Consider the following 18,281-nt stretch of genomic DNA (forward strand, 5'->3'; position numbering starts at 1 on the left):
TAATTTTATAATATATTAATTTATAATATAACTATAATAATTATAAAATGTCATTGCCAAAGGATAAAAGGTGATTTCTGGTTTAACCGATTTAAAAATAATTGTATTTTTAGATTCTTCAAAATATTTAAAAGTATAATAATAATTATTATAAAATAATTACATAATTATGTTAATATAATTTTATAATATATTAATTTATAATATAACTATGATAATTATAAAATATCCTTGCAAAAGGATTTTTTGAAATTCAAAAAATTTACGGAATTACAGAATTACAGAATCTTTTGTTAAACCATACACCTGTATCACATGATGTTAAATATGCCAATTATGGCCTACGATGTAAACAAATTAAAAAGCGTAGATATTATTCAAAAATCAATGAAAGAGCATCAGAGGTAAAATAGTGGAAAGCCTAATGGTAGACTCGAAAATTTTCAATGAAAGAAATAAGTAGTTTCGTCATTACTTAATGTTACGAGAAAGTGTTTTTTTAATATTCATTAGCATTTCAACAAAAAGGAATGTAAGAAAATTTATTAAAAAATCAATGAAAGAGCATCAGAGGTAAAATAGAAGAAGGCCAAATGATGGATTTGAAAATTTTCAATGAAAGAAATACAAATAAGTAGTTTCGTCATTATTTAATGTTATGAGAAAGTCTTGTTTTAATATTCATTAGCATTTCAACAACAAAAAATGATAGAAAATGATTATTGTACGGTCGATTAATCCAGAACACACCCTTAAAGTTTGCTTTCCTTTGGATAGAACCGAATGCATTCCCGGTGTACATCGTGGCACTTTATTATAAAAACTGTACATACTAAATTATGAACCCTCGGATAATACCCGATACTCTTTCACTGGTCTCTCAAGACCCTTGACTCTCTCAGAAAACTCGCTCGTTAGACTCTTAATGGTCTCTTGCAACCATTTGACTTGTTTACGACTCTTTCACTCTCTAACAATCAACCCTTACTCTCAAAGAGTCACACAACATGAAGAGATCATCCAAAACCGCGCGTGGATTTTTTTAAGTCCCGTCGTTCTTTTGCACAATAACGAGATTTAAAACGCGAAACGAACGCCAAACAACTTGGAAACTTCGTCAAAGAGGAAAATTTCAGGAACATCGCGACGAAGCCTGGAACGCGTTCATAAAGTGGTCCAATTTAAAATTACAAGTTAGCTAACGTCACAAAGTTCTCGCGAAGGAGTAGGCGCTGCCCCAAAGTAGGACTGTGTGCGATAACTCGCTTACGGTTGCTTTTGGACCAAAAATATGGCAATAAAAGTTGTTGGAAATTTAATTTCGAAACTTTTTGCTCGTATACAAAATTTCGATAGGGGCAATTTTCAATCACTTATCGCAAAATAAAAAATGTTTTTGTACTGTACTCGGTCATTAGTGATTTTACAGTGGAAATGTATAGAACTAAAGTTATTGCAAATTATCTTTTAAAACCTGTTTGTCCTTTACATATTTTTGATGGGGTTGATCGTAACCGAGTTATCGACCTGGTTTTGTACTGTAGGCTCCAAAAATCAAAATTTTAACTCTTTGAAGCATACGACTATAAAATAAAAATAAAATTCAAGCTGCACAGAAAAACAGTGACAACAAATTACTAACGCGTTTTAACTTGTATACATTTCTAATTATTGTACATTTGGGGTTTATTCACGATAGTGCCACATGAATGAAAATCTTTAAATAAAATAGTGAAGCTAAGCAAAAGGTGCGATAGTTTGTAACCCACCCAACTTCAAAGATTTAAATGAGCACTGCACAAATCGATGACCTCCACTTTTGGAAAATTCTTAAATTTAAGTGTCAGGGCACTTGGTATAGTCATAACTCTTTATATTTATAATAATTTTCCTGAATAACAAGGAGTATTACTAAACGAACCATTAAACGAAAAAACTTTGTTGGCTATTGAATAATAAATAATTTATTTCAGAGGCCAGTTCATCGCATTTCTCAACTTTTCGTTATATGGAATTAATCGATTTATGCGATTGACGGCTGAAATAATGAACTGCGACTGATGTATATTAGCACGTGAAAGGCAGGTTAGGGAAAAGCGCCGTTATAAAACCCACCGACGATAAGATCTAACCTCGGTTGCACATCATCTCCTAATAACCCGATGAAGTATCGCGAGAGTGTCCGCGGTAGGGGAATTAAATGTTTCTTTGATACTAAACATCCGTGGAGCTTTTTTTCGGGAAACTAAATACGCAGCCCTTCGCTACGACCTTCCTCGTTTCAGCTGACACGCGGCAACGGCATCGAGTTTATTGCCTCCTATGCAGCCTGTACCACGCCAGGAGCTGATGACACCGACGCCTGCTTCCCCTTTTATGACCTTCACCGTTTAGTTTATCTGTTCCCCTCCCCTCCCTTCCCCTCCGCTCCCCTCCGCTCCCCACCCGTGACCTGAACCTACCACCTTTGTCATCCGCAGGGTTTTACAGCGTTAGTAAAGTCTCGCATTTACGCTTTTCGAGACTTCATTTCGCAGCTTCGTTTCAAATGACTCTGTTTGAAGTTCCATTTGAAATCCTAATGATCGTAAACGTGAGCCCCCTTGACATTATTAATTTCATTGCTGGCGTTGATAGATGATGTTAGAAATTGTAGGGAGATACGGAGCTCGTGAAGACAGAGTTACGAGTCCCATTGCGAGTCGAATGTTTCGGTAAAGAAATTCTACGCTCTTCGTAATCTATTTATGGCGCTAACGATTACGATATACCATCGTATTTGTCATTTTTTTCGAGGATGAACGCAAGTAAGAAGCTTGCGATAAATCTGTGTTCATTGAAGTGCCATAGTTGAATTCATTGCTGGAGTTTTTAAACAGTTCGATAGGGGGAATTTAAATTAGCAATTTTTCCAAAGTTTTAAGTTTAGTGGTTTCTATCCCTCTTGCAGTACGTTTTTATTCATTCTACGTTCATTTCATTTGTTAGAGTGAGCTCATTTGTTAAAGTGATTATATAGTTTTCTATTGTAAACAATGGGAATTGTGAATATCGAGTATTTTATAACTGTATAGTACGAATGATAAGATGAATGAGTACGGGCATCCCTTAGAATAGTAGTTCGGCCCATTTATGCGCCGTAAATACAGGGTGTCCCAGAAATGTTGGAACACCTTGAAAGTGGTGCTTTGGGAGGTAATTTGGAACAACTTTTTCCTCAGCGAAAATGTTGTCCAAGGCTTCGTTTTTAAATTATTAACGAAAAACGACCGACCAATCACAGCGCGCGTTCAGCCGCGGGAGGCTGGCTCGATGTCACGTGGCCTACGCTACCGTGGGCGTTCCGCAGGCATACTCGCGCTGTGATTGGTCGGGGTTTTCTGTTAATATCTCCTAAAAGAAGCCTCGGACAACATTTTCGCTAAGGAAAAAGTGGTTTCAAATCACTTTCCGAACCACCTCTTTCAAGGACCACCAACATTTTCGGACACCCTACATTAATTACGCTCGTCTTTCTTTGAAAAAGTTACAGGTGCTATAGTATATTGAAATTAGTGACCAACAGTGTACTTATTTTAGCAAACGGTGAGTGTGTGAACTAGTGGCGCCACTGTAGCATCATTTATGGATTTATTTGTAACGAATTTATCTGTATTACTACTACTACTCTGGTTGTTTTGTTAAAGATAACGTAACCTCGCCCTTCTCCAAATTCTTATTATTCTGACTCACCCACCATTAAGTACGTGGACTAGGACACTAGCTGGCTCAGCCGTAGACGGAGCACATGTGTAATTCCCAGAATCATCGGGTAGCGCTCTGGAGATCAGGAGATGCGACCTTCGCGTTTTTTTCTCGGTAACGACGCTGATGCCTCCTCTTTGACTGTAGTTTATCACGTGGTCACCTTTGTACCTGGCAAGGACATCATTTTCTATTAGAAAAGGAGGAACGAAAAGAGAGGAGAAGTATTTAGAAAAAATTTCAGATCTTTTGGGGCGTGTAAGCGTGTATTTATAGACAAACTATCCATATGATCCATTTTTTTAAACTGTTTCTCATTGTTTTAGACTTTATCTTTGTCACTCAGTCATTACCTCCGATTCTGGCAACCATTTGTACTTCTCGATTAATATAATCTACGACTGAGTGAAATCTAGAAATTTCAAGCTTCCAGAAAACGCAGTTAACGAGGTAGTTTATTCTTTATTCGAGTCAAAACCGAGTCCTTAACGAAGGTTCATCTACTTTTATATACTCTTTTATAATTCTACGATTTATTTGCACTCTTGGAATTATATAATTTATGACTGAGTGAAATTTAGAAATTTCAAGCTTCCAGAAAATGCAGTTAACGAGGTAGTCCTTTCTTAATTCCAGTCAAAGTAGAATTTTTAATAAAGAATTATCTGCTATACCATTTTAAACTTTATTCCTGTCACTTGACCATTTCCTTCAATTCTAGAATTTATCCGTACTTTCCCTATAGTATAATCCAGGATTTAGCGAAACAATAATCATCAGATCTGAATATTTAACCTTCCCAAAAATGCAGTAAACGAGTGACTCGATTTTTCGTCCGAACGAAAAGCGGACCCTTAACGCAGGATTGTGTTCCTGTAGTTTTAATCGTTTAAGCGTACAATCAGCACACGACGCGGCTGGGTGGAAGAAAGCAATTCCGATTTTCCGTCTGCCTATCAGCGTCGCGTTACGCGTCCATTTTAACTCGTAATCGAGAACCACGTAGGACCGTCCTCGATGATTCATGGAGAACTTCATTGGCAAAGTTCGGCCGTGTCGCATGGTAAGCGTGCGAATTCGGCATTTATGTTCGGGCGCAAATTGAATTCGGGAAAGTCCAATTAAACTCACCAATAAATGAAGGACGGCGGAACAGGTGTCTGCAGTACGATGCAGGTTAGATTGATGTCGCTTCCGCTTTTGATGTACAGCTCCGCATTACCGTCGATCTTCGCCTTCGACACTGCAAACATAATGGGCCCTGGCATTAGATCAATGCGTTTCTGATATGGACGTGGATGTACAGGGTGACTGAAGGGACAGCTCCCAAAATAGTCAGTCGTGGATGACGTGGAGTTTAGGGGGAGGCTTTGAGGGGATTCACGGAAATTGTCGTGATCGAGATTCGAGAAATTTATTAGAGAAAAATGTAAATACATATTATAATCCAAATCAAAGTGCAATTTTATAGTCAAAGTATCGAACTTGATCTATACATTTTGTTGTCCAGATATATTTAAAAATGCCTGGGATACAGGAAGCCTCCAGGAATGTTTTTTAAAAATACATAAGGGGAGTGAACGAATTTGTTAGAGACAAAATTCAAGCATTTTATTTTGTAAAATTTGAATACATATTGTAATTCAAATGAAAGTGCAATTTTACAGTCAAAGTATTGATCCTGGTATACAAATTTTGTTGTTTAAATATATTTAAAGCAATATTCTTTAAAAATATGAAAGGGGAGTGAACAAAATTCAAGAATTTTATTTTGCAAAATTTGAATACGTATCATAATCCAAATCAAAGTGCAATTTTACAGTCAAAGTATAGAACCTGGTATACTGCTGTTCAGATATATTTATAGCTGCGATACATCAATCCTTCATGAACGTTTTTTAAAAATATGTATTGAATACTAACGCAAACATTTTGAATTTTGGCCACAACTATTCTATGCAACCTCTTAATCTTCTTATTGCTAAAGATTAATTAATAATATCTGGTATCGATGTTCCACGTATCCTAAGTCTGCTAATTGGGATCTTCAGTGAAGCTTCTTTGCCAGATCTTGCCATAAACCCGATTAATCGTCGACTGTAGTAGTTTATCGTTTTATTGTACGATCGAGCTGTAAAGTTTAGAGCAGATAAAGTGAATATACACTGCCGCATTTGGCTCGCGGCTGGTACGTACCAGACTATCCCTCTTAATTTCTACTTTAAGGCTGCTTCAGATTCTGCACTTGACAATTGTCGCTAAAACAATGAACTTCCGGGCGGAACACGCGAGGGAATAAAATACACATACGCCGGAAAGGCCGACATGATCTCAGTTTATGGTGAATGTCTGGAACACTCAGTCCAGCGGTATTCAGAAGTTCCTATTATCTCGATGTGAATATTTAAACTCAAAATTCAGGGAGAGAATTCCCGGCATTGGGCCACAAAATGCAACCAATTCACTGGCAATTTGTGTAAAGTTCTATTTTGAATTTCTACGCACTTGTTTTCCTACTGTATTATATTAAAATTAATTTGTTCGTTTAATAGTGGCAGGTCAAGTGTGCCACAATAATAATGATATGCAATATAGAACACTTAGGATGCTCGAAATAATCTCACTTCGTTAAAATAACATTTTTCTGTTCTCAAACAAATACTGAATGTCGTGGAATTGTATTAATAATTTCTCATATTGATAATACAAATATAGATTTTATATCAATTTTATATTGCTAATAATACGTTGACTAATAAATCTGGATTGATAAATAGGACTGATGAATTTTAAAAGGGTTACAAAAATGAGCTTTACCACAAATGTTATATTGTATTATTTATAATTGTATACAAACAAAATTTTACCTAGATAGCACCGGACGTTCCATGGACGTCCATTTTATGTCCAGTTTACGTCCAAACGTCCGACGTCCGATGTCGGACGTCCTTAGGACGTCCATGGGACGTAAATTTTGTACGTCCCAGGGATGTCCGACCGGAACGTCCTGCGAACGTCCATGGGACCTAAATTCTGTACGTCCCAGGGACGTCCGCCCGGAACGTCATACGAACGTTCATGGGACCTAAATTTTGTACGTCCCAGGAATGTCCGTTCTGAACTTTCTAGATTTAGGGAAAAATACTTTTTTTTAAACAAAATAAATATTATTTATTAATATTCTTTATAATATAATATTTATTCAATATGTAGAACAGAATATATTTTTCCGAATATAAAATACACTATTTACAATTGTAAATTAATATTAATTAATTAATTAACTAATTATTAATTATTAATAAATATTTATTAAAATTATTAAATATTAATTAATTAATTAATTAATATTATTATCCCAGATAGCACCGGACGTCCCATGGACGTACAGAGAACGTACAGAAAATGTTCTGGAAATTTCCAGCACCGGACGTCCCATGGACGTACAGAAAACGTTCTGGGAATGTCCAGCACCGGACGTTCCATGGACGTACATAAGACGTTCCTGTTCCTGTGCTGTCTGGGTATACAATCATTATTTAATATTCGCAACAGAATATTTTTTTCCGTAGATAAAACACATATTTACCTAATATTTGCAACAGAATATATGTTTGAACATGTAAAACAAAATGTTTATTCAATATTAGGAATACAATATTTTTTGTACATATGAGATGTAATATGTATGTAATATTTGGGACTATTCAGAATTACCTAGTAAATTAATTCTTCTAACTTTTCAAATAAAAGTTCAAGTCATTTAGACCAATTTCAAAAGAAGGAATTGTATTTTAAAAAGTATCCGAATATTAATACGAGTCACTATATAAGCCTAAAATATGAGTCGGTTTAGCAAAGTCGTTTATGGGTAAGTGAGGAAGCAGGTTGCGGTTGTAGTTCGAAAATCGTGAGTTCGAATTCCGCCGGAGGTAAATAAAAATTCGTCGTTTTTCATGGAATCCAGTTACAAGAAATAAATACAGTTAACTAAAATCTACCAACAAATAGAAGAAAATATATAAAATTAAAATTTAATTTTTTTTTAAATCTCAATTTTACAGAGAACGTACTGGGAATGTCCACATCGGACGTCCCAGGGACGTACATAGAATGTCCACGCCGGACGTCCCAGAGACGTCCTGCGATGTAACTGGGACGTTCAGGGGACGTTTGGATGTTATCTGGACGTCCATAGGACATCCCGAACGTCCAGTACCGGACGTCTTATGTACGTGCTATCTGGGTAGTCTCATAGAAGTCAATATGTTAAATATCAATATATTCAAACATATATCCAATAAATACAATCTGTAACAAATATAATATAATCTCAATAAATATATCTCTAACAATTATGGATAACATTTATTACATACAAAATATGTTAAAATAAAATTCTTTCTTTCAGACTCAATGACATAAAACTCCAATAATTTCAATATTTAAAACAATTAGATATCGAATAACGCCATGAATAATTTTTTATTCGTATTAGAAAAGTAATCAACGCAACATGAATGAAAAGTAGAAGTTTTACTGACCTACAACGCTCAAGTTGAAAGCCTGGCTGATTTTCGGTTCGGTTGAGACTTGACACTCGTACACCCCGCTATCTCGAACCTGCGGTGACCTAATCAACAGGGGCCATTCGTTACTTCCGTCGCTGTGCCCCGACTGGAAACGCTGGTCGTTTGTGTACGTTAAGATTCCTACGGTGAGAATGTGCAAATCTCGTTGTCTAATCCATGACACCTGGAAACAAAACGAGACAGATGTCACGTGAATGAAACGCATAATACATGTACAAACATTTATGAATATATTTATTGTTTTGAATTTTCATTTAGACATTGCCATATTTGTAAAAGCACTTTATCTAAATTGTTAGCATATTCAAACCATTCCTCTACATGCCTCTATTGAAAGGTAAACAAATACATAGTTTAGTTAGAAAATTTTTCTTTGTAAACAAAAATCAAGAAAAACACATTTGTCCTTCGGTTTCTTTTATCCTTAAGGGGGGAGTCTGATCCAGCTAATGTATTTTTCTAATGCATATAATTTCCCGATATAATTAATTTTTGTTATTAAAACTTTTTTTTACATATAAAGAGACGTTCAAAGAAGAAAATTTGACAGTGTAGATTTAATTTGAATGTATACATATACAAAGTGTCCCAAAAATGTTGTAACACCTTGAAAAAGGTGGTTCGGGAGGTGATTTGAAACAACTTTTTCCTTAGCGAAAACACTGACCAATCAGAGCACGAGTTTGCCGGTGGAGCGACCGCAGTAGCGTATGAGCGCGGCTGCCTAGCGCGTAGTCTACGCTCAACCGGTATACTCGCGCTCTGATTGGTTGGAGTTTTCGCTTAATATCTCCTTAACGAAGTCTCGGACATTTTCGCTCAGGAGAAAGTTGTTTCAAATCACCTCCCGAACCACCTCATTCAAGGTGTTACAACATTTTTGGGACACCCTGTATATGCATATTCAAATTAAATCTACACTGTCAAATTTTCTTCTTTACACGTCCCTTTGTATGTAAAAAAGTTTCAATAACAAAAATTAATTATATCTAGAAATTATATGCATAGAAAAATACATTAGCTGGACCAGACTCCCCCCTTAATACTTTCACTATGAAACGAAAACAATATTACGCTATTATCACTGTAACCCATGATACCAAATAACTTGCACATGAAACATTCCTTTTCCTCTCTAAAAATAAACAAGCTACCCAGTTGACCTGGTTTAAATGTCCCACCCCGTATGTCGTCGATCCACTATTAGTTTCTCGTTATCTGTAACCAGTCGCGGCACAATTGAACAATACGTTAACACGGTACGTAAACGCCTCGCAATCGGCGCGCCGCCGTAATTCGATCGGCAAAGCATTCTTGCCAGGATTCCTGCCTCTGTTGGCGCGATACGAAGGAACGTCGATGGAGTGTTGTTGTCGACGAGTGGAAGTACTCATATTTCAACTAAACACGGTCGGTGGCATGCCCAGAAATTCACCAAGTGTGATGCAACTAAAAATATACAGAGACCGCCGCGCCAAAATAATTTCGAGCGGTGCTACGAATACTTCTAGAGAAGACAGAGACAAATTTTATTTAACTTTTTTGTGTAAAATTTAATAGCCTTTAAGGTTTATCTGAAAAGTTTTCTCGAATTTTTAGAAATTACAAAGATATATAGGTTTACAGAGACCGCTGTGTCTACGAATATTTCTAAAGAAGTTAAAGCCATCATATATCGTCGAATAGTCATCATCACGTGCACTTCACTTCACTAGCATGTTCCAATATATCACCGCCAGTGTATATATCCCATAATGAGAATACACAGGTAAAACGTCGATACGTGAAACTATTTTGACGGACAAAAGAGTAAGTTACAGTCTCCACGTTAATAAGTGATAGGCTATACGTCACGATTACAGAGTTAAACGCAGCGAACGTAATGGAGGACCGTGCTCCGTCATCCGCGACTCCTCACTGCGGGCGAATAAAAAAAATTACTGTCGAAAGCAGATATCCAATGCGGAGGACAAGCGATCGGATAGACGGATTTTAAGAACTCCCGGTGGGACGTAAAACTTTTTTTTTATGTCCCTCCTCCATTCGAAATATGCATCCGTAATTTCGTCTCCTTATCTTAACGAGCATGAAGTTTTACTGGAGGGAGGGAGTGCAATGTAAATTCTAAAAATATGTCACCTACAAATCTGGTCGGTCCAGTGCTTTTTAATGACAGCGACTACGTGTTTTCCACATTTTCAGCAAAGTACATAAATTCTACTCGGTCCTCGTTTAGGAGTTAATTGTATTAACTTAGGGTTGGATATTAATCAAAAGTAGTAGTTAAATGATAAGAGATAATCTGTCCTAATGCAAATGATTCTCATTATTTTTAGCATATATATTTCTTATGAGTTTCAACTGTAATTTCGCTAATGGTAACTAGGTATATTCACTGATACATATAAGGGTGTCCCAGAATTAGGGTAAGAACCGGTAATGGAGGGTAGCTGAGACCATTCTGAAGCACAATTTCCTTTGCAAAAATGTTGTATGGTGCTTCATTTTTGAATTATTAACGAAAAACCACCGACCACTCACAGCGCCCGAGTAGCGCGCGCGCAGCCGCGAGAGGCTGGCCCGATGGTTCATCATAATAATTCAAAAACGAGGCATTATCCGACATTTTTGCAAAAGAAATTGTGGTTCACTACTTCCGGTTCTTACCCCCTAGGGTCCAAAGAATTAACACTTTACCAAACAGTAGCCAATTAACAGGCTTTTTGCTAGGAAATTCAATACTTTCTTTTATCTATTATTGAGATACCATTCTATGCTCCCATCATTATATGAATTATGAAATATTATGTAAATATTGATCAAGAAACGGTTCTAATAGATAAAATATTGAATAATACTACTATTGTCAAAATAAAAAAAACATCATTGAATCTAATTGTATATCCCTTAGCTACCAGTCGTTAATGTGTTAATAATAACTGTTTTTAGACTGCAATATTACAAATATCGCAATGCATTCCTGACAGTGTCGACTCACCTCGACAAAAAATATCCAAAAATCGTTCGATCATCGACGGTGTTAATTCGAAGCGAAACTCGAAAGAAAAGTCATCGAAAGTAATTACGACGAAGGAAAGCCAAGGCTCGCGAATCTCCCAAAGTATTAAATTACTCCGAAAGAGGCCAAGCGAACGAGAATAAATCCTTATAACCTTTTGTCGTTACGGTCGGATAATTCGGCAAAATCGAATTCAATATTTATTGGATAAAGCGGAACGGAACAGAGACGAAATTTATGTTTCTACGCTTTGGTAAATCCGGGCGCAGAATTATCGAGAAAATCTTCCCTCTACTCGACGCGGCTTTGTCCGCCGAATTTCACATTACATTCAACCAACGGGCCGGTATTTCGATCACGGCGGAGGAGGGAGGGAGGGGGAGGGAGTTCGAAAAAGTTTTCGACAAAGCTCTCGACGTGAAAACATTTAACGGATCTGCAATAATCTTCGTCCGTGAGCCGCTGGCCTCCATCGAACTCAATTATCTCGAGCTCTACATGTCGAGCCGGTAATTTTTCGCCCGCAAAAAACTTCAGGGTTCAATTTAACTTTCAGTCAGATATAATTAGAGCAGGAGCACGCGGGCTACCTTGGAAAATGAATGGCTTATTGGCGAAACGTTTATTCCGGGGGAGCTTGAACGATGTTGAGAAGAGAGAATCGATGGGGGAACACCCGAACGTCTCTGCGGGAAATTAATCGTGGCAGGAGGTGTTTGGTTGCTAAGTATCAATTAGGGATAACGCGGTGACGCCGCCCATTGTTAGAAGGCGGGATTTTTCACATTCGTGACGCAACGGCTCAACCAGTAACACGCGAATGCGTTGCAACATTCGGGTAGCGGTGCAATTAGGAGCTATTGGAATGGAAGTGTCAAGAATTGTATGGTATCTGCGTAGAAAGGAACTGTGGTAGAAGCTCGATTGCTTGCGAAGTGATGAGGGTGGTTAGTTTGAAATAGTGAATTATTTATTTATATATATGTATTATATTCTAAACAGTAAGCTGCTAGGTGCAATATTCTTCGTTCATTATACAGGGCGCCCCAAAAATGTTGGAGGTCCTTGAAAAGGGGTGTTCGGAAGGTGATTTGAAACAACTTTTTCCTTAGCGAAAATGTTGCCCGAGGCTTCGTTACGGAGATATTAACAGAAAACCCCGAACAATCAGAGCGTATAGGTGACGAAATAAGACGAGATACGACAAAGATATGACGATAGGTGACGAAATATGACGATATGTGACAAGGATATGCCAATGATATGACGATAGGTGACGAAATATGACGAGATACGACAAGGAATGACGATAGGTGACGAAATATGACGAAATACGACAAGGAATGACGATAGGTGACGAAATAAGACGACATATGACAAGGATATGACGATAGGTGACGAAATATAACGAGTCTCTACCGGACTGTAAGTAAGAAACTATACCATTCCATTTAAAAAAACAGAATTAATCTCGGTATCTCCTTGACGCCTCCACTTACAGAAAAATTGATAATGCCAAATTATGAGCGCCGCCCCCCCCCCCGTCCCCATACCAAGTAAGTTTGGACTAATGCATTTTCTCCTATCTTCAAAAACAAGCGAGTTATATAGGTGACCTGTTTAAAATGCTCCATCCTGTATATTATCGTATTTAAATATAAACAAAGAATATCACTATTCAAGAAACTTCATGAAATATTAGTTCCACCGGAAAGTTCTGTCCGTTTTTAAAATAAAACAGAATAATTTTGTCATTCCTTGAATAAACTTTATTGAATAATATAATTTCCATGGTTATTTACGGCTTCTTACCAGCGTGACTGCAATTTGTACATGCCATTTTTAATGTATAGTCTCATACTTGTTGAAACTTGTTGTAACCGGATCGGACAGAACTTTCCCGTAGACCTAATAAAATATTACTCTGGTTAGCTTGACTTTTCATAACCGTGTTTGTACAAGGGGTTATTCTAATACTTATTCCTATCGATGGGAGATTTTCGAAAAGTATTGCATGTCGTAAATCTTCACGCTCGTAGTTGTTAAAGGAGAAGACTCGACATGAGACACTTCTGTGGGTAAAAAGGATTGGATTATTTGCCTTCGGGAGGAGAAGATAGTTGAATGCATCTGGCTGAATGCTTGGAAAGGCGTACTTTGAAGAGGAGAAACAGTAAAGTCGCGAGAATAGTAGAAAATAAAAGATTCTACTCCAAAGATTGAATTTCCTTGGTCCATCAAGGAAATTTTTGGTAAATATTAGACTGTCCCTAATGAAATAAAATCGACTGAATACAACCTTTTATTTTTTTTACGTGTAGGTTGTTTTAAATAGAATTCTATATTTTTTATAGAAAAATATGATAGGGTATCGAATCCTGAATAAAAAAGTATCGACCTTTATTAGCCCTAACTCTAATAGGTACTGAGTAATTTCACTTTATTACTTGAAAATTTTCTTCACGTAATATCAAGTTGGAGATTCAATCTTTCTTTAGTTCTACTCCAAAGTTTGAAACGTTTGAAAATACAGGTGATACTATAGTTATGCTCCACAGTGTGTAAGTAGTGATCAAACATATTTGAGTGCCAGAGTGTATCCAGTGAGTCTTCGATAAAAGTCACAATCTGAAATTCGCTTGAAAACTTTTAACGAGTATGACAGACCATTTTATTCCAGGATCGACCCCTTTTTACCCCTATCCAAGACTGAGCGTCGCGTGTTCCATTCGATGTAAAGAGTAAAGAGGATACCGTGCGCGTGCGTGCGTGCGTGCGTGTGTGTGTGAGTTAAGTTATATTAATATAAAATATATTAATCTAGAGGGTGACGAAATATTTACATATAAAGTACAGTGTGTTGAATATCTTAGCTATATGTTATACACTTTGTGTTTTATAATTAAACTTCACATCAAATCTGTTAATAAATATGAAAGAAAAGAATTCGGTTACTTTAAAATGAATGCACACATGTTACACACAGTAGAAATAGGTTAATCAGTAGGTGACTGTTTTTTCTTTTCAGTACCTCAGATGTTTCACTCGATACAGTTAAACAAGCAATGCACATTTTCACACCCATACCACGAGAAAAAGAATAACGAATAAAACCACGTGTCTCGCTGCTTTTAATTTTATTATGTTTTCCGAGAAGAAACTAATTGCAATTGGTATACTCATTACTACGACGAAACTAAACAGATATGAACGTTCCCTTTAGTTTTGTAATTGTAATGGATAAAATTCAATCTTGTAGTTAGAAATAGAAGTGAATGCTAAGTAAAAAATTATTAGGGTATATGGGATTAAAACTTGTTAAATAATACCACTTAAAAGAAAGAAAGTACACCGAATTAAAATTTTAACTTTACCTAAGTTTTTGAAAACGATTCCCGTACATTCCCAAGATATCATTAGTATCATATGAAAGGCTAAACCTTGCTCTTTCAGAAGCAAAAAGAATTAGCTGCTACTTTCTGCTACTTTTAAAGAAAACAGCACTTAAAGTAAACTCTGCCTCACGTGACCGCTACAGTCGGTCGGTACTACAGCGAGTGTTCAGTAGCGATCGTAACGGTCGCGCGAGGCAGAGTTTACTTTAATCGCTGTTTTCTTTAAAAGTAGCAGAAAGTAGCAGCTAATTCTTTTTGCTTCTGAAAGAGAAAGGTACAGCCTTTCATGTGGTACTGATTATACCCCGGGACTCGACGGGACTCACCTTTAAAAACTTATGTGAAGTTAAAATTTTAATACGCTATACTTCCTTTTATTTAAATGTTATTGTTGAACAAGTTGTTAACATTCTGACTTGTTTTATGCACTGAATACAATCTATACTACTCTAGCAAACTTTATGATTCATTGGAATTTCGTCTTTCCGAGCAAAGTTTTTCAGAATCGTACATTGAAGTTAGGTTTGATATCATAAGCATTTTGCTTGAACGAATTTCAACTGACTTTGAATGCGTACCAGAGCTAAACGAGAGCAAAATTAATGTAAAATAGAAGTATACATATTGTTCATGGTATTCTTGTGGCAGTACTATCGATGGATTAGGAACGATTTTTCTATGAAAATGACTGCAGACACGACTTAATTATACGTTTGGTGTATCATTTTTAAACAAAAATGTTAGTTAGGTGTTTTAAGGTGGTTCTCTTCCAACTGTACTAGTCAAAACAAAACTCAAATACAGAAAGCATTAATAACGGTATATATTTTCTATAATAAAATTCTTAAATTATTATTTGATTATGATTTTTAATACAAAATAGTAATAATTGATACAATTACAATTGCAATTAGGTTTTCAAGTATTATTTTATCCAACCTAGTAGTTGTGACATGATATGACAAGATACGACAAGATATGACGATAGGTGACGAAATATGACGAGATACGACCAGGAATGACGATGGATGACGAAATATGACGAGATACGTCAAGGTATGACGAAGTGATCATATCTAACAAACTGAACAGTATTCCTTGCACTACATCATATAATTTATAACTTTGTCAGAACAAAGGTAGTTTTACAGGCTTTTCATAGATTTGCATTTATTTATACAGTATTTATGACATAAACTATTTTAAAAAACACATATTACCCATAGCCAAAAGGTATGTGCACAAAATGAAGTATCAACATTATTATAATCATTGTAGAATGTATTCACTATACATTACGTGTATCTTATGAATGTTGTTAATATAATTGTATGTAAAAATGCATAAAATCTGTAGTCTAGTGATTAGTATTATATAATACACGAATCTAAATGTCAGCAAAATGCTATATACTTGTCCATTATAAATTGAATAGCATTCTCTGATGAAACCGGTCCATCTTGCATTGCTTCTTCAATTACTGACCATGCACTATATTCCTGAAGTTGCTAGATATTCAATGGTACTCAAATATATATAACTCTGACGTTTCTGTCAGAGAGAAGTAAAAGTTTGAACGAGCGTACCCGGGCTTAGCGACGAAAGTAGAAACTACGTTTCATAAAAAGTATCGAGCGAGAATTTTTAGTTCGCAGCTAGGCACGTAACTTCGTCCAGAATTGTCTGTTAAATAAAATTCGTTCATAGCACTCCGAGTTCCTTTCGGAATTGTGGGTTTAGTGCCTTGAAATGTGGTATCATTTGGAAGCGATTACTCGAGTACAGAATAAACGAAACGATGAAGTCTCGAGGGGGAATGCTAATAAATATTGGAAGAAATTGCAATTTGTAAATGTATTATATGACGTGATATGACGAAATGCGACAAGCTATGACGATAGGTGACGAAATAAGACGACATACGATAAGGATACGACGATAGATGAGGAAATATGACGAGATACGACAAGGATATGACGATAGGTGACGAAATATGACGAAATACGACAAGGTTTGCCGATACTTGACGAGATATGACGATGTAACGAAGTGAAACATCACTTACAACGATATCATAGAGCAATCTATTAGCTTTTCGTATGAATCCAGGAGATTCTTATTTGAACCCTTAGAAGCCTGATTTTCCAAGTTAAATTTAAAAAAATATTAATGTATTTATTCTTTATAATTTTAACAATTTTGACATCTGACGTTTCTTTTTTTAACTTTTGTTTAAAAGAACATTATGCAATGGTACCATACATACAGCCAAATATTAAAAATAAACGAATTGCAAGCGTACAATTCGATTTAAAAGTCCTGTATCTAATTTGAAACTTGGGACATTTAAGGGTGAATCAAAATCGGGGCAATCAAATTGTATTAATTCTCCATTCTCAACACGAACACAATGATAATCATGAACAACACGAACTGGTTTCATGTCAGAGCATGGTCAGAGCTTATAGATGTTCAAAGAAGTAGCGAAGAAGACTCGAACGAGATTAGGTGACCCCTGATACAATACTTCTCGATTAACTGAAACTGAATTGGGTCCCTCGGACTTTTATGCATCTGGGGAGAGCAGTGATTTCGGCTCGGGAATCTCTTTTATTTGAAGAAACACCGCACGTACGACGGGGGTGAATCGAGTGAGTCAGTCTAATTAATAAATCGACTCGAGCCCTTGGTTTTCTTCAGAGACTCCTCAGACCACAAATCTCGAATCCCCGAGCGTTCTGTATCTTGTCCTAGTTCTGCCATCTCTCGAATTTGCATCTCTAAAATTTGGGAGATGAAACTGCACAACATGTGACGTCGACTATGGCTCAATTGTGCAACATCTGAGGTTAACGATCTCGAGTATGGCCCAGTTATGAGTCGGGCGAAAGAGGAGCGAATATTTTCAAGAACTCTTGTTTAACCTGCGTGAAGAACGAGATGTGAATTTTTCACTTCTCGAGAAGCCAATTCAAAATCATTGCTTAACTTTCAATTATTAATAATTAATTATTAATTAAATTAAAATACAAAATCTGTGATTTTTACTATTTTAGATTAAATTGTATTGGTGTGACGGAGTTTTCTAAGATTTATATATACATGAAAGCTTCAAAATGGCAGCCTCGTTAACACTAGGTTTACGGAGATTTTGTATCAATTTCCTGTTAATGAAGTAATGCTATAATAAGTGAAGTGAATTTACTAAAAATTAATTAGGTGGCCTAGATAAAAATGAATTTGTATATATGCTTGTCTCTATATACGATTGTAGGAATAATTTCGGGAAAGATAGATGATATTAAAGTGAACACGGCAACGCCGCCGCGTGCGTCTACGTTCTTCTTTTCGCTTTGTTCTCGAAAAGGCGCGGGGCATGATGCGTTACGCGAGTTACTGCATGTTTGAACGACATAGAGACCGGATTGCAGAAAGCGGTGTGGCCAACGGCATTTATACTTATCTCAGTGTTGTAGAGTTTCAATGAACTTTACACATATTCTTTTTCCAATATAAAGTCTGTTCTCCGTC

General features: G+C 36.3%; 1 protein-coding gene across 2 annotated transcripts in view; it reads right to left on the reverse strand.

The window, feature by feature from the left end:
* The window catches only part of LOC128878190 (uncharacterized), a 428,083-nt gene that overhangs the window by 70,109 nt on the left and 339,693 nt on the right, over positions 1-18,281 (reverse strand). Inside the window, exons 5-7 of one of the 2 annotated variants that reach the window (XM_054126195.1) lie at positions 8,289-8,499; positions 4,876-4,987; positions 3,733-3,915 (exon numbers count right to left, since the gene is read on the reverse strand). In XM_054126195.1, coding sequence (XP_053982170.1) covers positions 3,733-3,915; positions 4,876-4,987; positions 8,289-8,499 — 506 coding nt within the window. The remainder of the gene's footprint in view (positions 1-3,732; positions 3,916-4,875; positions 4,988-8,288; positions 8,500-18,281) is intronic. The other variant, XM_054126196.1, reaches the window with a different exon arrangement.

Source organism: Hylaeus volcanicus, chromosome 6, assembly GCF_026283585.1.
Source record: "Hylaeus volcanicus isolate JK05 chromosome 6, UHH_iyHylVolc1.0_haploid, whole genome shotgun sequence".
In the NCBI taxonomy this organism is placed as follows: Eukaryota; Metazoa; Arthropoda; class Insecta; order Hymenoptera; family Colletidae; genus Hylaeus; species Hylaeus volcanicus.